This window comes from Pristis pectinata, chromosome 28, assembly GCF_009764475.1.
Source record: "Pristis pectinata isolate sPriPec2 chromosome 28, sPriPec2.1.pri, whole genome shotgun sequence".
In the NCBI taxonomy this organism is placed as follows: Eukaryota; Metazoa; Chordata; class Chondrichthyes; order Rhinopristiformes; family Pristidae; genus Pristis; species Pristis pectinata.
Genome location: NC_067432.1, coordinates 2,584,366 through 2,612,162, shown reverse-complemented (window position 1 = coordinate 2,612,162; position 27,797 = coordinate 2,584,366). Strand labels below are relative to the sequence as shown.

The window sequence follows — 27,797 nt, the reverse complement described above, 5'->3', positions numbered from 1 at the left end:
CTAACACACGATCAGTCAGCTGACCCGGTTCATTACCTAACACACGATCAGTCAGCTGACCCGGTTCATTATCTAACACACGATCAGTCAGCTGACCCGGTTCATTATCTAACACTAATAACAGCTGCAGCTGCTCCATGATATCCTTAACGCTGGCACCAGGGGGCAATGTACATCCTGGAATCAGATCTACAACCAAAGACAGCCTGTTGCAGCTGTGCTCTCTTGGCTTTTCTCTGTCCTTCCTGTACACTCGAGTCACCTATGGTGTCACAACTAGGGAAACCACTTCCCTCATCAGTGGTAAGCTATAGGTATCGATATGGGACTGGAGTTACATACTGACCCACACTGGAGAAGGGCAGCAAGGTTTGTTCCCTGAAAGTCAGTAGTGAACAAGATGAATTTCTTAAATGTCATCATTTCATAATCAGTTTTACAGGTCAACTTTTTATTCCCATTTTTTAAAAAGGTGAATTCCCTAAACTTGTATTGTTTCTCAGCAATCACTACACCTTATCTAAAAGGGAGATTACCTCATACAACATGCATTCATTTAGGCACAAGGTCTGAAAACTTTTTAAAAAAGGCAGTTTATTTCAACCATATTTTTAAAAATTAAAAATTCCTCATTAAAACATCAGCAATAGCAAAACAGGACACTATTTCCTTATGAAGTATTTTAGCAAGAATACTTTGCTAATCTCCAGACTTCATAGTTTAAATAATGTCTACAGTTGAAAAAATAATTGTAACCTTCCAGAAAATATGCCAACTGGGCATTCCATAAGGGACAGTCTGCAGAGAGAACAAAAATTCCACAGACTTGTGGTGCCAGATCAGTTTGTATCCCATTGAACACTTACATTTTATGGTACACATGCAAAATTTAGTAACACAAATGCATAGTGAAACTATTGCAGAAGGCTGCTGGGTATGGTGAATGCTGTAGAGTAACTGGTGTTGTTGAGCATGGGGGGGGGTGCGGGTTGGTGAAACAGGCGAGGGGGGGAGAGGGGAGTGGTTGGAAGGGAAAGAATGGAGATAAAGTGCCTACACACTTCTCAGAGGTGTTGAGAAAGAGCAAAGCACGTCCTTTCACAATATTGTTCATAATTTTCTTAATCTTAACATCCACAGAAAACATTTGTAAATCTCAAGCAGTATAGTAATGAAAAAGCAAAAAACTTCAAATGCTAGTCATCTTAAATAAAAACCAGGAACTACTGTAAATACTCAGCAGGTCAGGCAGTATCTACAGAGTAACAGAGTTACTGTTTCAAATCAAACAGCTCTCATCAGAACTGCTCCACAGATGTTGCCTGACTTGGTGAGCACGTCCAGCATTCTGTATATTTGTGCGTGTGTGCAGTAATGGAACTGTCCAGAGCTAACGGTGTACAGAGGGAGCAATTCTGTGCTTTCATGAATCCTGCCATTGAAACCTCCATGGGGGTCAGGTTCTGCTGATGGGGAGAGAAGAGGTTGTACTTTTACACTCCAAACTACTCAACAAACTACTTATATCAGACTGTTCGAGCCTAGGATGCTCACGGGCTCTGTCTCCAACAGACTGCATCATTACAAGCTGCATTGGGAACTGCAAGCTGGACCACCTGCCTCATATTCCCAATCCAAAATGCCTGGGAGTGACATTCTAATATAGTTCTGCTCAGGTACAGCTGTTCTCTCAAGTGTATGGCACTGAGTGAAACCCTTCTCCATTTGGTGGTACTTTTATTCCCCATTTTTCCAAGCTCCAGAGAACACAGTCACTGTTGCAATTTATAGTTTGGAATTTAGTGCGTTACTTGTTATTTAATCAGCGGCGTGGCATTTTTTTTTCCCCCACACTAAACATCAAACTCTCAAAGAACCGTTCTTCTGACATGGCAAGATTCCTACTCTACCTTTACAGTGACAGTGGTGGCCCTCCATTCTGCACAGAACTCCAACTATCCAATTAATGCATTGTCCATGAACACGTGAAGTCGTCCACTTGAGTTTCCACCAACCAAGATATTTTTTGTTGGGTGCATCACATTAATGGAGCACACAGACCCGAGCCATTCAGCATCCTTGAATTCATGTATCTTTGTCCCTGTACTGTGGAACACGTCGATCTGTCTGGGCTTGACCATACTACCCACAACAAAGCAATCTTCCTTTTTAGGATCCCACACAGCTCGGAATTTGGTCAGCCAAATTCCAGTGTTATTGTTATGGCTATTTAAAACAAAAATAAGAGGTTAATGATCCAATTATGAACAATTACAGTACAGAAAGAGACTACCTGCTTCAGTAGGCCTGGTGTTCATGCTCCACTCCATTATTCTCTCGCCCCACCACCATATCCTTTCACTCCTTTCTCCATACTCAGCTTACTCTGCTGTGCTCTAGCTAACTACCATAGAATCATAGAAAGTACAGCACAGTACAGGCCCTTCGGCCCACAATGTTGTGCTGACCTTTAAACCTCACCTAAAAACTATCTAACCCCTTCCTCCCACATATCCCTCTATTTTAAATTCCTCCATATTCTATTCTATTATCCAGCAATCTCTTAAATTTGACCAATGTACCTGCCTCCACCACCGCCCCAGGCAGTACATTCCACGCCCCAACCACTCTCTGGGTAAAAAACCTTCCTCTGATATCTCCCTTGAACTTCCCACCCATTACTTTAAAGCCATGCCCTCTTGTATCGAGCATTGGTGCCCTGGGAAAGAGGCACTGACTGTCCACTCTATCTATTCTCTTAATATTTTGTATACCTCTATCATGTCTCCTCTCATCCTCCTTCTCTCCAAAGAGTAAAGCCCTAGTTCCCTTAGACTCTCCTCATAATGCATACTATCTAAACCAGGCAGCATCCTGGTAAATCTCCTCTGTACCCTTTCCAATGCTTCCACATCCTTCCTATAATGAGGCGACTAGAACTGGACACGGTACTCCAAGTGTGGTCTAACTATTTGCATATGCAATCAAAATGCAATGACATTGAACAGGATCGAAAAGAAACTATCAGGAGTTTACTATTAGAACAGGATCCCTTCACCATCAGGCCTAGGTGCATTGCTCCAATCTCCACAGATGGGTAGATGGGTACACCCTTCCCCTGAAGTTTTGGAAGCTGGATAGATGGACTCCCAGTTCCTGACTCACCCCATCAATTTGCTCTGGGAGGAGACAGCATGAGCCTCCACCAAAGAATTTCACGCCCCTCCAGTGACACAGCCCATTTATCTAGCTCTCTGAGCTCCCACCTTGTCCACACCAGCTTCCCAGGAGAATTGTCCCTTGTTCTGATCCTGGTTAACTCTGTCCCTCTTTTCCCTCCCCCACAATTAGTTGTTTGCTTCCCTAGGATAACTCCAGTGCAGCCAGTTTTAAATAATAAAAAGAATGGCTTTAGCAAATTAGCCTTTGGCTTTTGAAACGCAAGGTACATGGAAGAGAGGGGGCAAGAGGAGGGGGGGGCACAGAGGTGAGCGGGCAAGAGCAAGTTGCAGAGCAAAGGATAGCGAGGAGAAAGAGCAACCAAAGGCTGCAGAGTGCAGAGGGATAGAAATCCAAGAGCTAACAGATGGTGGGAAGACATGGGGAAGATGCTCACCAGGAAGGGGATCAATGAAGAAAACAGGATAGAGAATACTGACATCCACCTAATTTGTAAAGCCCACTTAACAGAGTAAAACATCCCAAGGTCCTTCATGGCAGTGTCACCGGATAAGGCAGCGCAAAGGCACAGCTAATAGGGCCGCTGCCTCATGGCGCCAGAGACCCAGGTTCAATCCTGACCTCCAGTGCCGTCTGCGTGGCATTTGCATGTTCTCCCAGGTGCTCTGGTTTCATCCCACATCCCAAAGATGTGCAGCTTGGTGGGTTAATTGGCCACTGTAAATTGCCTCTAGTGTTTGGGTGAGTGGTAGAGGCTGGGGGGAGTTGAAGAGAATGTGATGAGAATAATACATGGAATTAATATAAATGGGTAGTTGATGGTCTGTGTGGACTTGATGGGCCAAAGGGCCTGTTTCCATGCAGTATCTTTCTATGACCCCAAGAAGATATCAGGGCAAGTGACTGAGGACTTGATCATAGAGGTAGTTATAAGAAATAGCTAAAATAAAGCGAGACGGGGGGGTGGGGTGAACAGGGGGGAGGTATTGCACTGTCAAAGATTGCATTACTTCAATATTCAGGCAGGATATCCTGGAAGGTCATATGGGTAAAGAATAGAAACAAAAAGGGTGTCATTACTTTGCTGGGGGTGTTTTACAGCCCTCCCAACAGTCGACAGGAGACAGAGGCACAGGTATCATACTGGGGGATTTCAACTTCTCACATATTAACTGGGATTACCTTAGCACGTGTTTGATGAAGTATATAGATAGGCCAATGAGGGAAGGAGCATTATGGACTTTACCGTGGGGAATGTAGCTGGTAAAGTGGAGGGAGTGTCAGTGGAGGAGCATTTTGGAGATACTGACCATAACTCCATATATTTTAAAGTGGTTATGGAAAAGGATACGGATGGACCAGTAATGAAGGTCTTAAAATTGGTGTGGCCGGTGGGGTTGGGGGGGGGGGGTGCAGCAGAGAAGGGGGTCAGCCAACTTCATTAATGTGAGAAGGAGCATCTACTTGTAGGCGAGTCCACATCTGCACAGCGAGAAGCATTCAAAGTGGAAGTAACAAGATTTCAGGACCAACATGATCCTGCAAGGGTAAAAGCCAAGGGTAGCAAGTACCTGGAACCCTGGATGTTGAGGCATAACAAGAGAAAATAAACATATGATAAGTATAGGTAACTAACAGGGGACGTCTGTCAAGAGTATAAGTGTAGGGAGGTGCTTAAAAAGGAAAAAAGGCAGCAAAGCAGGTTATGAGAAATCACTGGATTAAGCTAAACCCAAAGGTGTACTATGATTAAGAGCAAAAGAATAACCAGGGAGAAGAAGGGCCCATTAGGGACAACAGAAGTCACAGAGTAATACAGCACAGAAATAGGCCCTTCAGCCCAGCTTGTCCATGCCGACCAAAGGTCCAGAAAGTATAGGTGAGGTCCTAATTGAATACTTTTCATTGGTATTCATAAAGGTAGCTCCCTACTCCAACACTGTCAGTGTTGGAGTAGGGAGCTGAGGCTGTGGCTCAAGCGGTTTTGGTGTAAAAAGGTGGAGTAGGTGAGTGGAGGCTTTTGGTAGGTTCTCTTTCTTTCTTTGTATAGAACAGTGAGAGTGGCAGTCAGGACAGGAGTCTGCTCCTCCTGTAGGATGTGGAAAGTCAGGGAGACCTCCAGTGTCCCTGAGGACTACACCTGCAGGAAGTGTGTCCAGCTGCAGCTCCTTACAGACCACATTAGGAAGCTGGAGCTGCAGCTGGACGAACTCCGGATCATTCGGGAAACTGAAGAGATGATAGATAGGAGTTACCAGGAGGCAGTTACATCTAGGGTGCAGGATGTAGGTAGTTGGGTGACCACTGGGGGAGAGAAAAGGAATAGGCAGTTGGTACAAGATACCCTGGTGACAGTTTCTCTTGATAAAAAGTATATAGTTTTGGATGCTGTTGGGGCAACGAATCACTGTTGGAGAGCCAGAGCAGCTAGGTCTCTGGCACAGAGTCTGGCTCTGTGGTTCAGGAAGGGGGAGTGGGTAGGAGAAAGAGGAGTGCGATAGTGATAGGGGATTTGTTGGTTAGGGGAACAGACAGGAGGTTCTATGGACAAGAATGAGTTTTGTGGATGGGTTGTTGTCTCCCAGGTGCCAGGATCAGGGACATCCTGGATTGAGTGCACAGCGTTCTTGCAGGGGAGGGTGAGCAGCCAGAAGTCGTGGTGCACATCGGCACCAATGACATCAGTAAAATAAGGGATAAGGTCCTGAAGAGCCAGTTTTGGGAGTAAGGAAGGAGGCTAAAAAAGCAGGACCTGAAGGGTAGTGATCTCTGGATTGTTGCCTGTGCCATGTGACAGGGAGGGAAAGAATAGGAAGATACAGGAGACTAATGAGTGGGTGAGGAGTTGGTGCAGAGGGCAGGAGTTCAGATTGGTAGATCATTGGGATCACTTCTGGGGTAGGCATAACCTGTACAAAAGGGATGGGTTACATCTGAACTCGAGGGACCAATGTCCTCGTGGGCAGGTTTGCTAGAGCTGTTGGAGGGTTGAAAGGGAACTGGAGTGTTAAATTAGTTGATGGATCAGTTGGTGTAGAAGTAGATGCGACGTGTACAGAGGAGGTGAGGAAGAGTAGGCAGGGATGGGGCATAAATGCAATTTACTTTAATGCAAGAAGTGTTAAGAATAGGGGCAATTAACAGAGCACGGATCAGTACATGGAATTACAATGTTGTGGCCTTTAGAGACTTGGCTGTCACAAGGGCAGGAGTGGCTGCTTGAGCTTCCGGTGTTTAGATGTTTCGAAAGGGTTGGGGGGAGGGAGGTAGGAGGGGTGGGGAGGGAGGCATTGCTAATCAGGGATAGTATCACAGCTGTAGGAAGGGAGGACATCATAGAGGGATCGTCTATTGAGTCAGTGTGGGTGGAAGTCAGAAACGGGAAGGGAGCAATCAACCTATTGGGAGTATTCTATGGCCCCCTAATAGCCACCAGGAACAATGAGGAGCAGATAAGGGAGGCAGATTTTGGAAGGGTGCAAAAATAACAGGGTTGTTGTCATGGGTGACTTCAACTTCCCTAATTGATTGACACCTCCTTAGTGCAAAAGCTTTACATGGGGCAGAATTTGTTAGGCGTGTAGGCGTGTACGGGAAGAATTCCTGACACTGTATGTGGACAGGCTGACTAGAGGAGAGGCCATGCTGGATCTGGTACGAGGCAATGACCCTGGTCAGGTGACAGACCTCTCCATAGGCGAGCATTTCAGGGATAGTGACCACAACTCCCTGACCCTTGGCACATAGAAGCAGACATTATGGGAAAGTACTTAACTGGGGGAGGGCAAATTACAATGGTATTAGGCAGGAACTTGGGAATGTAAATTGGGAGTGGATGTTCTCTGGTAAATGCACTGCAGAAATGTGGAGGATGTTTAGGAACCACTTACTTGGGCTTCTAGATAGATCTGTCCTGCTGAGACAAGGAAAGGATGGTAGGGTGAAGGAACCATGGTTAACAAGAGAAGTGGAAGGTTTAGTAGAGAGGAAGGAGGAAGTATATTTAAGGTTTAGGAAGCAAAAATCAGACAGGGCTCTTGAGAATTATAAGGTAGCCAGGAAGGAGCTTAAGGGGGGACTTAGGAGAGCTAGAAGGGGACATGAGAAGGCCTTGGCAAGTAGGATTAAGGAAAACCCTAAGGTGTTCTACATGTATGTCAGGAACAAGAGGATGACTAGGATGAGGAATAAGGGGGGAAAATGTGTCTTAAGGCAAAGCATGTATGGGAAGGTCCTGAATGAATAGTTTGCTTCAGTGCTCACCAGGGAGAGGGACTTAGACGAATGTGAGGCTAGTGTAGAACAGGCAAATGTGTTGGAGCACAGAGGTTAAGAAAGCAGTGTTGGAGCTGCTAAAAAGCATTAGAATAAGTCCCCTGGGTCGGATAAGATATACCCCAGGTTACTATGAGAAGCAAGGGAAGAGATTGCTAGAGTGTTAACAATGATCTCTGAATCCTCCCTGGCCACAGGAGGGTACCAGAGGATTGGAGGGTGGCAAACATTGTTCCATTTTTCAAAAAAGGTGAAAGGGATAATTCTGGGAATTATAGAGCAGTGAGTCTTGTGTCAGTGGTGGGCAAACTTTGAGAGGATTCTTAGGGACAGGATTTGAGCATTTGGAAAGCATAGTCCTATTAGGGATAGCCAAAATGGCTTTGTGAAGGGCAGGTTGTGCCTCATGAGCCTAATGGAGTTTTTTTGAGGAAATGACAAGACAAATTGAAGAAGGTAGTGCAGTGGATGTGGTATATATGGATTTTAGCAAGGCATTTGACAAGGTTCCTCATGGTAGGCTCATCCAGAAAATTGAGGAATGGGATTCATGGAAAATTGGCTGGCCCACAGAAGGTGGCTGTAGAAGGGGAGTATTTGACGTGGAGGTGGTGTTCTGCAGGGATCTGTGCTGGGACCCCTGCTCTTTGTGATTTTTATAAATGACTTGGATGGAGAAACAGAAGGGTGGGTAGGCAAGTTTGCAGATGACACCAAGGTTGGTGGTGTAGTAGCTAGTGCAGAAGGTTGTCGTAGGTTGCAATGGAATTTAGACAGGACGTAGAGCTGGGCAAAGAAGTGGCAAATGGAGTTCAATCTGTTGAAATGATACACTTTGGAAGATTGAACTTGAAGGCTGAGTACATAGTTAATGGCAGGATTCTGAGCAGTGTGGAGGAACAGATCTTGGGGTCCAAGTCCATAGATCCCTCAAAGTTGCTAAGGTGGTTAAGGGGGCGTTTGGTGTGCTGGCCTTCATTAGTGGGGGATTGAGTTCAAGAGCAAAGAGGTAATGTTGCAGCTCTAAGACTCTGATTAGACCACACTTGGAATACTGTGTTCAGTTCTGGTTGTATCATGATAGGAAGAATGTGGAAGCTTGAGAGAGGGTGCAGAGGAGATTTACAAGGATGCTGCCTGGGCTGGAGAACATGTCTTACAAGGAAAGGTTGAGCAAGTTAGGGCTTTTCTCTTTGGAGCAACAGAGGACGAGAGGTGACTTGATGGAGGTGTACAAGATTGAGAGGCATAGACAGAGTGGACAGTCAGCATCTTTTCCCCAGGGTGGCAATGGCCAACACTAGAGGTCACCTGTTTAAGGTGCATGGAGGAAAGTTCAGGGGAGATGTCAGAGGTAGGTTTTTCTTTTACCACGAGTGGTGGGTGCCTGTAATGCAATGCTGGAGGTGGCGGTAGGGGCCAATACAATCGGGTCATTTAAGAGTCTCTTTAAAAAAATGAGAGATGAAGTAGAGCATGGGATAGGTTGAGTGTGGATAATGTTTATATAGGTTGGCACATCATGGGCTGAAGGGCCTGTTCTGTGCTGTTCTATGCCTCAGTAGGCTTAAAGGTAGACAAATCCCCAGGGCTGGATGGGATTTATCCCAGACTGCTACGGGAGGCAAAGGAAGAGATTGTCGGGGCTCTGGCTGAGATTTTTAAATCTTTGGTGGACACATGTTGAGGTACCAGATAACTGGAGGACAGCAAACATGGTCCATCTTTTCAAGAAAGGCAGCAGGGATAACGATGGGAACTATATACTTGAGCCTGTGAGCCTAACATTAGTGTAGGGAAGATGATTGAAAAAATTCTGAGGAAGAGGATTAATGATCAGTTGGAAAGGCTGGCACTAATCTGAGAAAGCCACCATGACAAATCTGGTTGAATTCTTTGATGCATATTGATGAGGACAAGGCAGCAGATGCGAGTTACAGACTCTAGTAAAGCCTTTGACAAGGTCCAACATCGGAGACTGGTTCAAAACGTTAGGGCCCCATAGGATCTGGTGCAAAGTGACAAACTGGATCCAAAATTGGTTTGGCAATAGGAGATGGAGGATGATGGTAGAGGGACATTGTTATGGTTGGATGCCTGTGACTAGTTGTGTCCTACGAAGATTGGGTGTTGGGATCCTTGCTGTACGTGAATGACTTGGACATGGGAGGCATGATCAGTAAGTTCAGAAATAATATGAACATTGGCAGAGTTGTTGATAGTGTGGAAGGTAATGTTAGGTTGCAGAGAAATGTCGATGTGTTGAAATGACTGAAAAATGGCAGATTTAATCCAGACAAATGTGAGGCATTGCACTTTGGGAGCACTAATGAGGCTGGGACATACACCATGAATGATAGGGTCTTAGGAGTACAGAGGAACAGAGAGAGTACCTCCACAGGTCCTTGAAGGTCACAATACAGGTAGATAACATGGTTAGGAAGGCATATGGGATACTAGTCATTAATCAAGGCATTACATACAGAAGTGGGGACTTTATAAAACATTGCTCAGACCTCAGCTGCAGTACTGCATGCAGTTCTGGTCACCAAAATATAGAAAGATTTGATCCCACTAGAGGGGGTGCAGAACAAATTCACTAGCCAGTGGCCTGGGATAGAGTATTTCAGTTATGGGGAGAGAATGGAGAAGCTGTCTGTTCTCCCTGGAGCAGAGGAGAGACATAATTGAGGTATATAAAATTAAGAGGGGCATAGAAAGAGTAGGCCACAGTGCTTACACTCGGGACACACAGGATGCTAGAATTTCAGGACCATGGTGAATTCAGAAAGACTAGCGAGATCTCAGACGTGGATAACTGAAGCTGTCAAACTGCAATTTAGGACTAATTTTACTTACGTTATTGACGTCACACAAGGGATCTCAGAAATTATGGCACTTGTATCAAATACTCTGCAACAAACCATTTAAAGTCAGTTATGAGGATCTGGCTAACTGCATCATTAAAACCTATACACCTAACTTAAAACCTATACACATAACTCATTCAACTTTCTTATTTAAAACAGCACATCACCATACTATCCTAGAATAACACAGGGTCAGTGGGCTGGGAATCATCTTCCAACAGAGAAACTGCCTGTGCTCAGTCACCTTCCTCAGGCTACACACCTTCTTGCTGGCTTCCATTAAAACTCTGCACCCCCACCTGACTGACTGACTGACTAGAGGGGCCCAGCACACCACAGGCCCTGGAATGGCTTTGAAGGGCATCAAGGCCCTGCTCCCTGCTTTGTGGATCATAAAGCCATAATTTAAAATTTAATGATTGAAGATCAAAGACTTCCACATCAGTCAAATCAACCCACAAGCACTTAAAAAAAATTGAAAAGGGAAGAAATTAAAATCACAGCATGGCAATGGCACACCTGCAAGGGGATGGGAGATAACGTTGATGTATTGGGTTGGTGGTGCTGGGTGACATTACACAAAACAAAACTGAATGAAGGGAACTTCATTATACTTATTCAATTCCAGAACTGGTCCACTGGGGCAGGCTGACAATTAGTAAAATCTCTCACATAAGCTACAAACTTTAGCTGTTGCAACTTTTTAAATAGTCTACTGCTTCTCCTGACTGCACAATTTAACTTTTGCACAACTCGTATGCAATTGTGAAGCTTGTTACCTGATCCTATCATCCATACTGGTGGTCACCACTCTGTTCCCAGTAACCGGTGAAAAGTAAGCTGAGTTTACACGCCTCATTTGGGTGTTCAGATACGCCAGAGGCTTGTTGGATGATGCTTTTAGATTTCGGATATCATAAATAGCTGCACACCTAGCAAAACCAAAAGAAGCAAGGTGGAAATTCTTACATCTGAGATATAGCGGCACAAATTTAAAGTTAGTGGCATTAGGAATATTGGAAAAGGACAGAGCTATTCAAATAAACCTCAGTTTAGTTGAAGCTAAACTGCATAAAGCTTCTTTTCTCCATTTTGATAAAGACTCCTACAAACAAAAACTTAGCATTCTCTATTTCTGATATTTTCAAATCACGGAGACCCAGTACATTTTTATTTGGGAGGGAATGTGGCTGGTATCAGTGACGGAAGAGAGCTCCAGATTTCCAGGACTTCTTGTGTGAAGAAGAGCATCTTGACTTTGCACCTGAACTGCCAGCTCCAAAGTTCTTGGGCAACATTTAGCTCACACATACCACATGGTTTGAACACACAACCAACAGCAATGACGCATGATCTTTAATATCTTTGTGAAATGTGATTGAAATTCCCAGTCTTTTATCACCTTCAGATTAAACCCCACTCATTAACAAAGACGCATATTTTCTCACTAATGAGATGCACACTTGGAAAAAAGACCCCCAGTACAACAGGTGCTCTTTGGGAATGATATAAAAGCTCCTATAAAAACAAATTAAATAGAATTTTGAGTTTAAGAACTTTTTGTAGGGGTTTATATGGTAATGCAATATGCAGAGAAAGCCTCAACACCAGTAATCTCTTCTGTGTGGAACTCACTGTGACGCTGCAGTTACAAAGTAATGCCGATTTACTGGGTGAACACTGACTGTCCGTAAATGCTTCAGGCCCATGCACACGTGCTGTTCTCCTGAAATGCTGTAGAAAAGATAAACGTTAGTCTCACTTCAAGAATGAGCAAAAGCTCAAATTGTTCACCTGACATTAACCACAATTTACCTACATCACCCATATGCCGTGTGTCAAAACCTGTTAGCTTCAAAATCTCCCGTACCATTATTCATTCTACATTCAATACAATTCTCTAATGGCTAACCATCCACTAACCAGAATTTTGAGTTCAGTCAAACTGGTGACCACCTCACCCTTTCCAATGTTCTTTTCTCCATGAACAAAATTTGAGACTTTATGGCTCAATATAAAATTTTATCTGACAATGCACCAAGTTTGGTAGCTATATTAAAAGCAGTATATAATTTCAAGTTGTTCTTGCAGAAAAGACTGCCCTGAAATTCAACGTCCAAAGCATAATCAAAAATCCCAGAGCACCATTTAATGCCAATGATTTATTCAATCCTTGTATCACTCCCAGGAGAAATGAACACAGTTTATAGCCAAGGTTAGCAAATGAAAAGTCACTGAAGCATTGTCCTCATTAGCCTACACTGTCGGTAACTGTGCTCACACCGCAGCCTTTATCGCTGGACCCTAAACATTGTGCACTCAAAAGACGGTACAAGGACTAGAGCAGTTCAGGAGAAAGCACCGGCTTCTCAACACTACCAGCGAGGCTTCGCTAGCAACAGCCACGACCCAGGAGCAAAGAGGTGGTAAAGAGTCACCGCCTTGAGGAAAAGGAAGTTAGCAATGAGCAAAAAGTGATAAAAAATTGGGAGCAACCAAAACTGCCAATAGAACAAAGCATTTACCCAAATATTTATGAAGTGTGAGACAAAGCATATTACTGATGCTCACCTTGGGGTTCGCCTGTCTACTACGGCCATTTTTCCATCCCAGTGACTGACAATCAAGGTGGACCCATCCTCAGCTAAGAAATCAAAAGAAGAGGTATTCCACTTTTCCGATACGTACACCTGGGAAAGTATCAAGAGCAAGGTCACTTCTACTTGCAGAGTAGAGAAATTAGAATGCAAATTTGCTCATCTTGAATTTGAACTTGAAAAATAATTTACCCAAAAAAGCATAGTGGGTAATGAAACAAAGTCCATTCATCCTTAAGTTTCACACAAATTACCACAGAATCCCAGGTCAGATTTGAACATGTGATCCCAAAGGAAACACAGTCCCATACTTGTGAAGACAGCACAACTGCTACAGCTGGGAAAGGGGAGGGGTAGGGTGGGCATTTGGTGTATAGCAACCGCTCGTATGGGGTGGAAGGTCTACAATTGATTCTAAATCACACTACTTGAATGCATTTCAAAAGTTAAACAAAGCTAAATGGATGACAGGAATATGATCCAGTGTGGAAGTGCAATAGTTTATACTCCAACAGGACATTTTCCTTGCATTGCTCACCTCCAATAAATAAATTATCTCCTAAAATATATGAAGTTGTGAATGAATGATAACTACAACTGCATGCAAACCTTCCTTTCAAGGCTGATGCCCTTAACTACACATTACCATGTCTTTTTGACTACTCCATGGAAGCCTTGCTCCCAGCCGGTGGGGCTGATCTCCGAGACCAGCTGCCATCGACAGAGCTATTTCATCTCACAGAAAACAACATTCTCCCCAAAATTAATAATTGGGTTTTCTGCCTTGTCCATTTCAAAATAAATTATTGTAATTTCTGCTCTTACTGGTACTACTTTCACTTGATATGCAATGCAGTCCTCACCACAGAGAGGCCAAGAGCTAACCGTTTCTCAGAATATCGCATTAATGACAAAGACATGGCCCTCAGATCTCCTGTCACTTGCTACTATAATTCTCTACCTCACATCCACATTCGCCCCTTTTCCCTCAGCCCCTATACTCTCCCAATAACAGTCAATGCAAACCCAAGGAACAGCATCTGACCATCCAGCCAGGCACATTACAAGCATTTGAACTCAACACAGAATTCAATCATTTCAGGCAAGGCCTCTTCCCCTTCTCACTTGCACCTCCTCTCGTCCACTCGTTTCTTCCCATTACCACACTTTGCCTTGCACCATCATTCCTTTTGTCTGCGCTCAAATCTTCAGCCCCCCACCCCATCACAGAACCCTTTGTTCTTGCTGCACCCCCATACCTCAATTTTCTTTCCTTATGTTCTTGTTTAAAACCTACCATTTCCAGTGATGGGCTGGAAGTATTAAATCAGTTTCTTACTCCGCAGATGCTGCCCGTTCCACCGAGTATTTCCAGGATCTTTTGTTTATATTTCGGAATTCCTGTTCTTTTATTTCTGTGCTAAAAGTGGCCAAAGCAGTAGGAACTCAAGGTGGCTAATTCTTAATGTTATATAATCACAGCCTGACCCTCCCTATAGAGGAGCTGTGGACTTTGTGTGTGAGACAGTTCAAAGATCTTTGGTGTATTTTACCTCATCGAAGACAGCAGCAGCAACATTCCCACAGCGAATGCTCCCTTCATTGCTCAGTGACAGGAGTTCAGCAGAGTTAGAAGGGGAAAAGTGCAAGCAGTTAACTGTACCACAGTGAGGTTTGAACTGACTAACAACTTCATCCTCAGCCTGAGAACTCTGCAAAAAAAAAACAGAGCAAAAGCATCCAATCAGAACCGGATCATGAAGTCAAACATTCTTATAGCATTGATACAGCTTCTAACCATTCATAAAAGCACTTTATAGCTTTTGGTACCTTTGAAAAACTTATCTTTATCAGTCACATGTACATCGAAACACACAGTGAAATGAATCTTTTTGCGTGGAGCGTTCTGAGGGCAGCCCACAAGTGTCGCCACGCTTCCTGCACCAGCATAGCACGCCCACAACTTCCTAACCCGTACGTCTTTGGAATGTGGGAGGAAACCGGAGCACCCGGAGGAAACCCACGCAGACACGGGGAGAATGTACACACAGACAGTGGCCGGAATTGAACTCAGGTTGCCAGCGCTATAAAGCGTTATGCTAACCACTACACTACTGTAGCATAGGAAATCCAGTTGCAATTTGGTCACAAGAGCCCAGAGACAGCAACATAATGACTGGATGATTTATTCAAGTGACACAGGCCAATGGATAAGTATCAACGACAGCACAGGAGAAACTTAGCCACTTTTCCTCAGAACAGTGCCGTAGGAACCTTCTGAGCAAGTTGGGGAATTACCCCACAGGACTGGCCAATTTTTAATTCTTCAAGCAGAGCATATGGTGATTTGCCATTTGTAAGACTTCCCTGTGCACAATGTAGGCAAATTAGAACAGCAACACCATTTCTCTGCCTTTCAAGTACTTGTGAATTTTCAAAGTCCAAGAAGGACGGTAACAATGCCTTTCCTCTAATGCGAACAGCAAAAACCAAGCACTCACTGACCAGATCCCAAAGTCCAACATATCCATAAGTGCTTGCTGCAGCCACCAGGAAGCTCTGCTGAGATGGATGAATAGCCAGTGAGCACACTCGTTTTGGTGTTACTTTCTCAACAAGGTTTTCTCGAATCGTCATCCTTTTCAAACTGGACTTGTAGCTGCTCAAACAAGTAATGAAGGAAACAGTTTATAGAAAAACATAAAAATCAGAAATAGCTATTATTTGAAATTGAGTAATAATTAAAAGAACTTACGTTTTTAAATCATCTGCTTGCTTTATTTTAACCTGTGATTCTCCCTGTGATGTCAGAGAAGCAAATGTTAGGTTACTAAAAAAACGACTATTCTTGTACTTAGGTTTAACTTACCTATACTTACACTATAAATCAAACACCAAAATTAAGCTCTGTGGTGGCAGGGATTATGGAAGAAAGGAAATGAAAAGAGACAGAAGTTAAAGTGCTGGCTAATCACGATTCCCCCAGTCAAGACATGACTGTATTCATGGGCTTTTGCCTTAAGATTGCATCTTCACATTTCATATTAGTGGCTGGCTTTATAAAGCTTTGGTAAATGTTTTGTTCAAGTATTTACCCAGCAGAACAGAATGGCCGAGTGCACAACTTGCAGACGGCTAACATACAGGTGCAGCAACTAATTCAGAATGGCAATTCTCCCAATTTAGTGTATTGCATTTCGTGCTCAAAGTGTGGTCTCCTCTACAGTACAGAGCCCAAGCAAGTATCGGCTGATCACTTTGCTGAACACCTCCATTCAGTCCGCAAAGGCAACACTGAGCTTCCAGTCTCCATTCATGATAACTGTCTGTCTCACTCTCGCTTTGACTGCTCCACCTTCAGCATTGCTCCAACAGCACCTAATGTAAGCTCAGGGATCAACCTCTCATCTTACCTCCTGGTTTGTTGCAGCCTTCAGGACTTAATATTGAATTTAACAATTTGTTTTCTCTTCTTTTTTCTCTCCACGGAGGTGCACCCATCATCTCCAGCTGCCAGCTTCTCAAGTAATTGTGACCTCGACAACTTTGGTCTGCAGCCTTTCACAGGTATTTCCCTCTGGTCTCGCTGCAACTTAAAACACGCTTGTCTTCTCCCTTTTCCAGCTTTGATGAAGGATCCTCATCTTGAAACGTTCTCCACCCTGCACCCATTGATGCTACTTGACCTGACTGTTTCGATATTTTTATTTCAGATTTTCAGCATCTGCAGTTCTTGCTCCAAATACTTATGAAAATTAGGCTTTTATCCACCGGAGTTAATACAAGTGAAGTGCAACTTGTTAAGAACATAAAAAGATGCTGAGGGACTCTGACAAGGTGGATGTGGAGAGGATGTTATCTCTTGTGGGAGAATCTGGAACTAGGGGTCAGTGTTTGAAAATAAGGAGTTACCTATCTAAAACAAGATGAGGCAACATTTTCTGTCTCTCTCTGAAGGTTGTGATATTTGGAGCTCTTCCCCAAAGGGTAGTGGAAGCAAAATCTTTGAATATTTTTAAGCAGAAACTGATTGCTACTTAATAAGCAAGGGGGTGAGAGGTTATCACAGGTACATGGGAGTGCAGAGTTGAGGTTATAATCATATCAGCCCTGATCGTATTACATGGCAGAGCAAGCTTGAGGAGCTGAGTGGTCTACTCTTGCTCCCAATCATATGCTTGAATGTTATCTTTGTGCTCTGCAGCTGCCAGGGATGCTGTTCCTGTGCCAGATTTAACCTAACACAGTTGTCATGGAATCCAGATTCCCAAGCACAAGTCCAGGGGAATTTCCACAATTCATAGCTTGACTGCAGGACTTCACATTGAAAACATTGTTGAAAAATACTGCAGACAGTAACAGCAACTTTAGACTTGTGTAAGTTCCAAAGTTGCAGTCAATATGAAGGGAAACATTGGGGCATGCAGGTAATCAATGGTGTTTTCCTCACAAAATCTGCACCCCCAAACCACACGAAACATTTCCATCTTCCAAGTTACAATAAGATTTATAAACTTGACTGAGTTAACCAAATCAGAACATCAAGTTAGTTACCCGTATCCCACTTCAGAGAAGAAAACATCCCAGTACAAATATAAATGGAATACCTGACTGATCTTCAGCCACGTGTTCATTAATTCCTCAGTTACTTTGTTGTTTTCTTCATCATTTGCAACCATTTTAAGGGGTCCAGAGAACTGAGGCAGAGGGAAAGCAACATTCAACGCCAGCATGTTATTTTCCTTCCTATGTCTACTTGAATCTGTTTGATTCAGCTGGTCATATAACAAACTGCTATTGCTCTCAAAATTTAGCTGCAATTATGTAACAGTTAAACAAATCTCAAACATTACACTGAAAATGTGTGACAGTCAAGGCTACGGTCTACTATTCAGGATGTTACAAAGTAGAGTAAAATGTGTTCTGAAGTCAAGTTGTCAGCAATGAAAGTGGAACTGTCATCTAGGCTTGGCTCAGGATGTTGTGTGAACTCCCAAAAGGACTAAAAACAAGGCCTGTCATATGGGCAGATAAACTCTCTTTAAACCAGCAGCCATCCTTATCTGGAGATGACACCACAAAGTTATTCTGCCTGAAGAGTCATCTATGATAAAAGCAACTCAACTAACTCAGACTACCCAACCTAATCACACCTTTTACCAGGTTCATACAGCAATAAGTGCTTTGTGCATAAAATTGGAAATCAAGGAGCGCACCCTTCAAGTACGAGGTGGGGAAGGTTGTTACAGCTACTAATAAGCTCAAAAGTCACAGTGGCTTCAGAACTGACTGTATACTGAAAACAGGTAATGTACAAACTTGTTCCCACCACTAGACCAGATCTCGCTGTGAAGATGAAGTTAATTAAAAATATTTTGAATCCTATCTACCAAGTCTCCATGGATCCCATGTGCCTTAATCTTCTAGATCAGCCTCCCGTGAACTACCAGAAAATTTCCTTTCCCAGTTAAATCACCAGGGTCACACTTGAAAACAAACAGTTCCTAGCAGGCTGCATCTGCAAGGACAAAAACGTTTGTGCACACACAAGAGTGAAGATGGTTAGAATATCTGAGAAGAGGGAGGAAGGGTTGAGTGAGGATGGGGCTGGGGGTGAAGAGAGATTGGAAAAGGAAGAGCATGAAGGAGGGACACAGGGGGAGAGGAAGAAAAATGGGAAATCCAAAACCAGAAGCATCACACGGAAGTGTTCATATTTCATTATGACTAGAAGCGATCATTTGACTCAAAGAACATGGCAGCTCTATAAGCAACCCTATTAATCCCACTCAGTTCCCTCCAATCCATTTTCTCACAAATTCCCATTAACATACCCCTTCCACACAATTCTCCGACCACCCACCGACAATAAAGGTAATTTACAGCGGCCAATTAACCTGATGTCCAGCAAATCTTTGGGATGTGGGAGGCAACTGGAGCACTCAGGGGAAACCCATGCAGTCACAGGGAGAATGCGCAAACTCCTCACAGACATCAGCCGAGGCCAGGATCAAATCCAGGCTGCTGGAGGTGTGAGACATCCATACTAACTGAAGCACCACTGTGCCACCCTTTCTAATGTACTGTAGCAAGACCCTGGGTAAATACACTGGAGCCAAGAGATCTCTACTCCCTATCTACCCAGTGTGTAATCTGTAACCCAGCACCAACACCCCCATCCTATCCAAACTGGACAACAGAAAAGCTGAACAGCTAGGATGGGACAAATCCCAGAATGAGATACATGGAGACTGTGACACCAACCCGTTCTATTGCTTCCGACTTCACAGACGTTTCTATCAGTAATTCTGGGACCTGGATGTCTCCAGATTTCAGCATTTGTAGCCGCGCTGACCGGCGAACCGCAGGCTGCTCTCCAGAACTTTTAGGCTTCCGTCTAAATGACAGACAAGGATAAAGTTCGTCATTATGCAGCAAATGTTATATATTATAAATAAACAAAACTAATGGTCATCCCCAAGATTTACCAGTGAAGCTCCCCAGCTACAAACATTCTTTCTTCTGTTTCAATAACTGTTTTGACCAGCTTTTACAGTACAGACACAACAGCAACACGAGTTGGTGTTCATGGAGTCTTGTTGGCGACATTTAGAAATACAGGTAGAACGAATCATTGTGACCTGGTCACAGGCAATTCATATGCCTCAAATAATCAAACATTGAAATATACTGATAACTAAATCTTTCCACATCCTTTTTAGAGCAGATGCGTACCTCTTAAGATTCTGTCTCTTCCGTTGTCGTTTTTTATCACCTCCCCAAAGTATTTTGGCAGTCTGCAAGGAAAGAGCAAATTGCATAATTTGGCAGATTGCATTTTCAAAGTACTTAAAAACGATCAACTCCTTGCTCTGAACAGACTAGCCAAAAGGACAACACCAAAGATCATTAAAAGCAACAGAATATATCCTTGAATTAAAGACACTTCTATTAGCCAAGTGCTGTCAGGTCAAGGCCAAGTCAAGTCTAGTAGCAGTTTTAACTATAAAACCCTGCTTTCTTGTTACATCTTGTGGAGCTGGAGAGGCTACATCTTGTAGTAATGCACACAGTTGTCAGGTATGCCAAGTCATGTTCTGGACCACTGAATTGTACAGCAGAGACTATCATACGACCCAACCATGCTTGTCCTGGCTCTTGCTGGACTCACCCACAGTACTACTTCCTTCTTCATTAGTCACGAAGTCAGAGTTGTACAGCACAGAAACAGCCCCTTGGCCCACTGCATCAATGCCAACCATCACGCCCATCTATACCAATCCCACTGCCTGCAGTAACTCCACATCCCTCTGTGCCCGTCTCATTCAAGTACCTGAACAGATGTCACTTAAATGTTGTTACTGTTCCTGCCTCCACCACCGCCTCTGGCAGCTCATTCCAGATACCAACTACCCTGTGTGAAAAATTTACCCCTCAGATCCCCTTTAAACCTCTCCCTCTCACCTTAAACCTATGCCCTCTAGTTTTAGACACCTATACCATGAGAAATAGACTCTGGCTACCTACCCTATCCACGCCCCTCATAAGTGTATAACACCTCTCAGCCTCCTTTGCTGCAGGGAAAACAGACCTAGCCTATCCAATCTCGCTTTTTAACTTAAGCCCTCTGATCCAGGCAACATCCTTGTGAATCCTTTCTGCACCCTCTCTAGCTTAATCACATCTTTCCTGTAGTGTGGCAATCAGAACTGTACACTATACTCCAATTATGGCCTAATTAATGTTTTGTACAACTGTAACATGACATCCCAAATCTTGTATTTAATGCCTCATTCATGGGCCTTCTTCACCACCTGTGTTGCCACTTTCAGGAACAATGTACTTGTTACCCAAGGGTCCCTCAGTTTAATAACACTGCCCCCAGGGTCCTGCCCTGGTTTAACTTCTCAAAATGCAGCACTTTGCACTTGTCCAAGTTAAATTCCATCTACCACTCCCATGCCCACTTTCCCAGTTGATCTGTTAATATCCTGTTATAACCTTAGACAAACGTCTTCACTGCCCACCATACCACCAACTTTGGTGTCATCTGCAAACTTACTAATCAGCCATTTACATTCTCATCCAAATCATTAATTTAGATGACAAACAAGTGGCCCCAGCACCGATCCCTGCTCACAGGCCTCCAATCTGAAAAACAACCCTCCATCACCAAGCCAATTTTGTATCCAATTTGCCAGCTCACCTTGGAGCTCGTGTCCTACCTGCCAGACCAGCCTACAACACAGGACCTGTCAAAGGCCTTGCTAAATTCCATACTGCCCTGCCCTCATCAACCCTCTTGGTCACCTCCTCAAAAAAAAACTCATTCAACTTTGTGCAACATGATTTTCCACGCAAAAAACCATGCTGACTATCCCCAAGCAGTCCTTGCCTTTCCAAATGCAAGGAAATCAAAAGAGAACAATCTCAGGTAACTGGGCTACAGTAGCACAGTGGATGTTACAGGACAATCAGCTGTAGTTCAGAAATCAGAATTCAAATCCTGTCAAATCAGCAATTTAAATTCAAATAATTAAAACTGGAATTTAAAACTAGTCTGAGTAATTATGAAACCACAAGATCGTCATAAAAACCCACTGATTCACTTCTGTCCCCAAGGGAAGGAAAGCTGTTGCTGTTACCAAGACTGGCCTTTACGTGACTCCAGAGCCACCAGTATGGTTGAGTCTCAGCAGACTCCTCCATTCTGTAACAGTTGCGGACGGTCAATAAATGCTGTCCCTGGCCTGTGATTGGATAAATAATCAGCCCATACCCTACCACGGATTTCCACATCAAATTCCAGAAAGCCCCTTGTTTACCCAACCATGGTTTTCATCAGTAAGGTGCAAATATTTGAAATTCATGGTCGGCTGACTTTCATTCTCAGCTGAAAACTAATGATTTGAGTTTGTTGCTCAGTGCTGCTGGTGCTTACCTCCAGTATATTTAATGATGCAAAGAACTCGGCATTTTGCTGAATGTTTTTCAGTCGCTTCCTTTCATACACCGACAACTCCTCAGACTGATGAAACAAATAAGATTAAGATTGAAAGGTGTCAGTTATTCCAGCGAACAGATGGCTGTATCCTGCTAACCCACTCTCATCCTTCAGTGCAGCCTCCTTCCCCCAACCCTCCAATACCAGAACCCACCACCACCCAGACACACTGCCCCTGCACCTAACCCCAAGAATCCAAACCACCACCAGCACCCAAATGTACCCTGACTCACCATCCCCTACTCTCCCCTTCACAGTAAAGACAGCTACGTTAGACTACTGTTTATTGACTACAGCTCCATCTTCAATACTATAATTCCAAGCAAACTTATCTCCAAACTCCTAGACCTGGGACTCAACATCTCCCTTTGCAACTAGATCCTTGACTTCCTGACCAACACACTGCAATCAGTGAGGATAGGCAGCAACATCTCTACCATGGTGTCCCACAAGCCTGCGTCTTCAGCCCCCTACTCCACTCCCTATACACCCATGACTGCGTGGCCAGATTCTGCTCTAACTCGTAGATGGAGTTAGCAGTTTGCAGATGACACCACCGTAGTGGGCCAAATTTCAAATAACGATGAGTCGGAGTAAAGAGATAGAGAGCTTAGTGACAAGGTGTCATGACAACAACCTTTCCCTCAATGTCAGCAAAACAGAAGAGCAGGTCATTGATTTCAGGAAGGGGGGGGGCGGTGCGGGGAGAAGGGGGTGATGCACACGCTCCTGTTTACATCAATGGTGCTGAGGTTGAATGGATTGAAAGCTTCAAGTTCCTAGGAGAGAACATCAGCAATAACCTGTCCTGGTCCAACCACATAGATGCCACGGCCAAGAAAGCTCACCAGTGCCTCTTACTTCCTCAGGAGGCTAGAGAAAATTGGCATGTCCCCTTTGACCCTCACCAATTTTTAATGGATGCACCACAGAAAGCATCTATCCAGATGCATCACAGCTTGGTACAGCAACTGCTCTGCCAGGGACAGCAAGAAACCACAGAGAATCGTGGACACAGCCCAGCACATCACGGAAACCAGCCTCCCCTCTGCAGACTCTGTCTACACCTCGCTGCCTTGGTAAAACAGCCAGCATAATCAAAGACCCCACCCACCTCGGACACTCTCCCCCCTCCCATTGGGCAAAAGATACAAAAGCCTGAAAGCACGTACCACCAGGCTCAAGGACAGCTTCTATCCACTGTTAGAAGTCTATTGAACAGTTCCCTAGATAAAACGGACTCGACCTCACATACTACCTCGTCATGGCTTTGCACCTTACTGTCTGCTGACACTTTCTCTGTAACTGTAACAGTTTATTCTGCATTCTGTTATTGTTTTCCCTCGATGTGCTCAAATGATCTCCATTTACTGCATGCAAAACGAAGTTTTGCTGTACCTCAGTGCATGACAATAAATCAATTCACCCCCAGCCTAACCCTCCCCATTCCCATCCTCACCCTCAAAGCCTCGCCAGCGCTCCCCCTCCCTCCCAGCCTCGCCAGCTCCTCCCTCCCTCACCAGCCTTCCCCCTCCCTCCCAAGCCCCTCCCTCCCTCCACCCCCAGCTCCTCCCTCCCCAGCCCTCCCCCTCCCTCCCATCCTCTCCAGCCCTCCCCCTCCCCCCCATCCTCTCCAGTCCTCCCCCAGCCCTCCCCCTCCCCAGTTCAAGTTACTTTATTGTCATTTATCCATGCTATAAAAACACATGGCGGAACAAAATGTCATTTCCCCCAGAGTCACACAACAGAGGACGTACATAAAACAGACGACATACAATAAACACAAACAAAAATAAAAAAATACTTCAAGTACAAATAGCGCAAAAGAAACGGTATATACAAAGTACAAATTTAGGGCAGAGTTAGTGCAAAACCGAGTTGGATACAAGCTCGGTGTGTTGTACTCATTGTATGAACATGTTCAGCAGCAGCCAAAGTTCTTATACGCCGTTGTGCAAACCAGAGCTTTTGACGCGGCATTTGTCTACCACAGTATTCAGGAGCCTGGGGGGAAAGTCTGTTGTGTAATCTAGTAGTTTTGGCCCGGATGCTCCGCTACTGCTTGCCAGAAGGCAGTGGGACAAATAGGTCGTGGGAGGGATGAGAAGGGTCGTCTATAATCCTATAGACCTTACGAGTGCATCGTAAATATCAGAGATGGAGGGAAGGGGTACTCCAATGATCTTTTTCGCTGTACTCGCAATTCTCTGCGAAGACTTACAGTCAGAGATGTTACAGTTACCAAACCAGGCAGAGCTGCAGCTGGTCAGGACACTCTCAATGGTACCCCTGTAGAATGTAGTGAGGGTGGGGAGGGCAGGTTTGCTCTTTTCAGCCGCCGTAAAAAGTGGAGACACTGCTGTGCCTTCTTGGCGAGGGAGGAGATGTTAGTTGACCAGGACAGGTCGTCTGCTATATGTATTCCCAAGAACTTATAACAGCTGACTCTCTGTACAATGATACTGCCCTCCCCCCTTCACCTCCTCCTTCACCAGCCCCCTCCCTCACCAGCCCCCCCTCCCTCACTCCCTCCCTCCCTCACCCCCACTCCCTCTCTCCCTCACCCCCACTCCCTCCCTCACCCCCACTCCCTCTCTCACCCCCACCCTCCCTCCCACCCCCACCCTCCCTCTCCCTCCCTCACCCCCACTCCCTCTCTCCCTCACCCCCACTCCCTCTCTCCCTCACCCCCACTCCCTCTCTCCCTCCCTCCCTCACCCCCACTCCCTCTCTCCCTCCCTCTCTCCCTCCCTCCCTCACCCCCACTCCCTCTCTCCCTCCCTCCCTCACCCCCACTCTCCCTCCCTCACCCCCACTCCCTCTCTCCTTCCCTCCCTCACCCCCACTCTCCCTCCCTCACCCCCACTCCCTCTCTCCCTCCCTCCCTCACCCCCACTCCCTCTCTCCCTCCCTCCCTCACCCCCACTCTCTCCCTCCCTCCCTCACCCCCACTCTCTCCCTCCCTCCCTCACCCCCACTCCCTCCCTCCCTCCCTCACCCCCACTCCCTCTCTCCCTCCCTCACCCCCACTCCCTCTCTCCCTCCCTCCCTCACCCCCACTCCCTCCCTCCCTCCCTCACCCCCACTCCCTCCCTCCCTCACCCCCCCTCCCTCCCTCCCTCACCCCCACTCCCTCTCTCCCTCCCCCCCTCCCTCCCTCCCTCACCCCCCCTCCCTCCCTCCCTCACCCCCCCTCCCTCCCTCCCTCACACCCACTCCCCCTCTCCCTCCCTCCCCCCCTCCCCCTCTCCCTCCCTCCCCCCCCTCCCCCTCTCCCTCCCCCCCCCTCCCCCCCCTCCCCCCCCTCCCCCCCTCCCCCTCTCCCTCCCTCCCCCCCTCCCCCTCTCCCTCCCTCCCCCCCCCTCCCCCTCTCCCTCCCCCTCCCCCCCTCCCCCTCTCCCTCCCTCCCCCCCCCTCCCCCTCTCCCTCCCCCCCCCTCCCCCCCCCTCCCCCCTCTCCCTCCCCCCCCTCCCCCCTCCCCTCCCCCCCCCCTCCCCCTCTCCCTCCCTCCCCCCCCTCCCCCTCTCCCTCCCTCCCCCCCCCTCCCCCCCCTCCCCCTCTCCCTCCCTCCCCCCCCCCTCCCCCTCTCCCTCCCTCCCTCCCCCTCCCCTCCCCCTCTCCCTCCCTCCCCCCCCCCTCCCCCTCTCCCTCCCTCCCTCCCCCCCCCTCCCCCTCTCCCTCCCTCCCTCCCCCCCCTCCCCCTCTCCCTCCCCCCCCCCCTCCCCCTCTCCCTCCCTCACCCTCCCTCCCTCCCTCCCTCCCTCACCCTCCCTCCCTCCCTCCCTCACCGCTGCAGGAAGGTCATCCCCGCTGCTGTAGCCGTCAGAGTCGGTGTCCGCTGCGGAGACGCCGGGCCCCGAGGTCCCGGGCCCGGCCGCTGGGCGCACACCCGCGCCGGCCCTCGCCCTCACCCTCTTCGCCCGAGGCTCGTTGCCCGCTGCCCCGGGCAGCCGCTTGTGGCCCGTCCGCCTGGTCCCGGCCGCCTTCATCTCCTGTCGGGGGAAGGGCGAGAGTCAGGCCCGGAGTCAGCGCGGCGGCAGCTTCCTCACCCCGCTGGAGCCCGCCCGGCGCCCGCCTCAGCCCGGCCCACCGCCCCGCCCCGCCCCGCCCCGCCCCCGCGGCCCGGCCCTTCCCGCCGCGCCGTTCAATCTGCGCGCCACCGCCGCCCCCGCTGATTTAATAGGGCTTATTCACGCCCGCCATCTTCCAGCTCGCACAGCACGGTGGGATAGCCGGAAGCGACCGCATCCCTCGCACTGCCGCTCCCCCGTCCACGCAGCTTGGATTTATGAACCCTCGCTCTGAGGCTCTCGATCCTCTCGGGACTGGAGCTTCCACTGAAGGAGCTTTTCTCTTAGCTACGCGCAAAAAGCAATCGTTCTTCACCCATTATACACTTCCTCCCACGCCATTTCGCTGTCCTGGAGATCGCAATATTGTGCGCGTAAATCTGATTTATCTCCGTTTCATTTCCTACAACCTCAACATGGCTTCTAAACGCCCCAGCAGCCCTGAAAATTGCATCTCCTGTAAGAAAGCACGGCAAGCTATAACCATCAATACTAAGATGAATATAATCAATAGGAATAAAAAGGGTGAATGTTTGGTGGATATTAGTCGTTCATTAAATCTTGCAGCATCAACAGTGCGAACCATCCTTAACGATGCGGACAAAATAAAACTAAGTGCCCAAAGTACTAGCCCTGGAAGGGCATTACGTGTCACAAAGGGTAGAAACGCTACAACGGAAAGAATGGAAAAAGAGTTAAGCGTCTGGTTCGAAGATCGGAATCGACAGCACGTGCCCTTAAGTTTGATGATGATCCAGAGAAAGGCGAGATCGTTATGGCAAGACTTGAAAGAACGTGAGGAGGGTAATGGATCTTCTAAAGGTGCCCGTACATTCAAGGCCAGCCATGGCTGGTTCGAACGCTTCAAGAAACGTGCAAACCTGCACAACATTCGTCTTGTGGGGGACACAGCAAGTACCGTGTTGGCAAAAAAAAATTCCCCAAAGAACCGGAACGAACCATCAAGGAAGGTGGCTGCTTCCCTAAACAAGCATTTAACAGCCATGTGTCATCAATGCCTCGGAAGAAGATGCCCTCACGTACATTCATTTTGAGGGATGAAAAATCTGTTCCAGGCTTCGAGGCACCCAGAGATCATCTTACTCTTCGAATTGACAGTGTCCTTGCCTCCAAGTTGACAAATAAGACTGCGTTTGATAAAGTAGACCAGGAATTTTTGGAAGCTTATTGTGAAGACCTTACAAAGGAGCATCTGTTAGAGCTTGCACAACAGAGGTCACACGAGGAGCAAGCAGCCAACAAAACATCACCACCAAAACAGCTCACCCTGATAAGACTTTCAGAGGCATTCTCCCACATCAATCAAAATCCTCAAAAACGATGATCCCAAAATGGAGTGTAGCATTAGATGTAGCCACATGATAGAAGATGCTATGCTTTGCTATAAGGAGCTTTATCACATGAAAAAAAGAGCTCTCCAGATTTCTATTGATACCTTCTTTCACCATTTATCAGCCACACAGGAAGTCACAGAAAGAAACCTCAAAGTCAACATTGCAAACACCATCAAACTCACATTCATCAGCAGCATCATCTGAGCGCTAGTGACAATTCTGCCTCTCACATACCCCACTGCCACTTTCACTACTTGCATCTGAACATACAAAAGGTACAAATTAGTAGGGTCCTCAACCCTGTTCTGCCATTCAGTAAAATCATGACTAATCTAATTGCAACCTCAATTTCACATTACCATCTATCTGCGGTAACGTTTCCAGCTTTTAAAAAGGCTCATGACTTTCAGAGAGAGAAAAAAAAACACCTTATGTCTTAAACAGGC

The 27,797-nt window shown here is 46.3% G+C and overlaps 1 protein-coding gene across 1 annotated transcript; it reads right to left on the bottom strand.

Moving 5' to 3' along the window:
• Nucleotides 1-582: 582 nt before the first annotated feature.
• wdr76 (WD repeat domain 76) lies at nucleotides 583-25,994 on the bottom strand. Its single transcript, XM_052040490.1, has 13 exons — nucleotides 25,715-25,994; nucleotides 21,864-21,950; nucleotides 19,658-19,719; nucleotides 19,187-19,319; nucleotides 17,530-17,619; nucleotides 15,678-15,721; nucleotides 15,428-15,581; nucleotides 14,476-14,634; nucleotides 12,897-13,015; nucleotides 11,961-12,059; nucleotides 11,105-11,257; nucleotides 10,315-10,368; nucleotides 583-2,226 (listed from the first exon to the last, which is right to left on the bottom strand). The coding sequence occupies exons 1-13, from the start codon at nucleotides 25,913-25,915 to the stop codon at nucleotides 1,956-1,958; spliced, it is 1,626 nt and encodes a 541-aa protein (XP_051896450.1). The 5' UTR covers nucleotides 25,916-25,994; the 3' UTR covers nucleotides 583-1,955.
• Nucleotides 25,995-27,797: the final 1,803 nt, after the last annotated feature.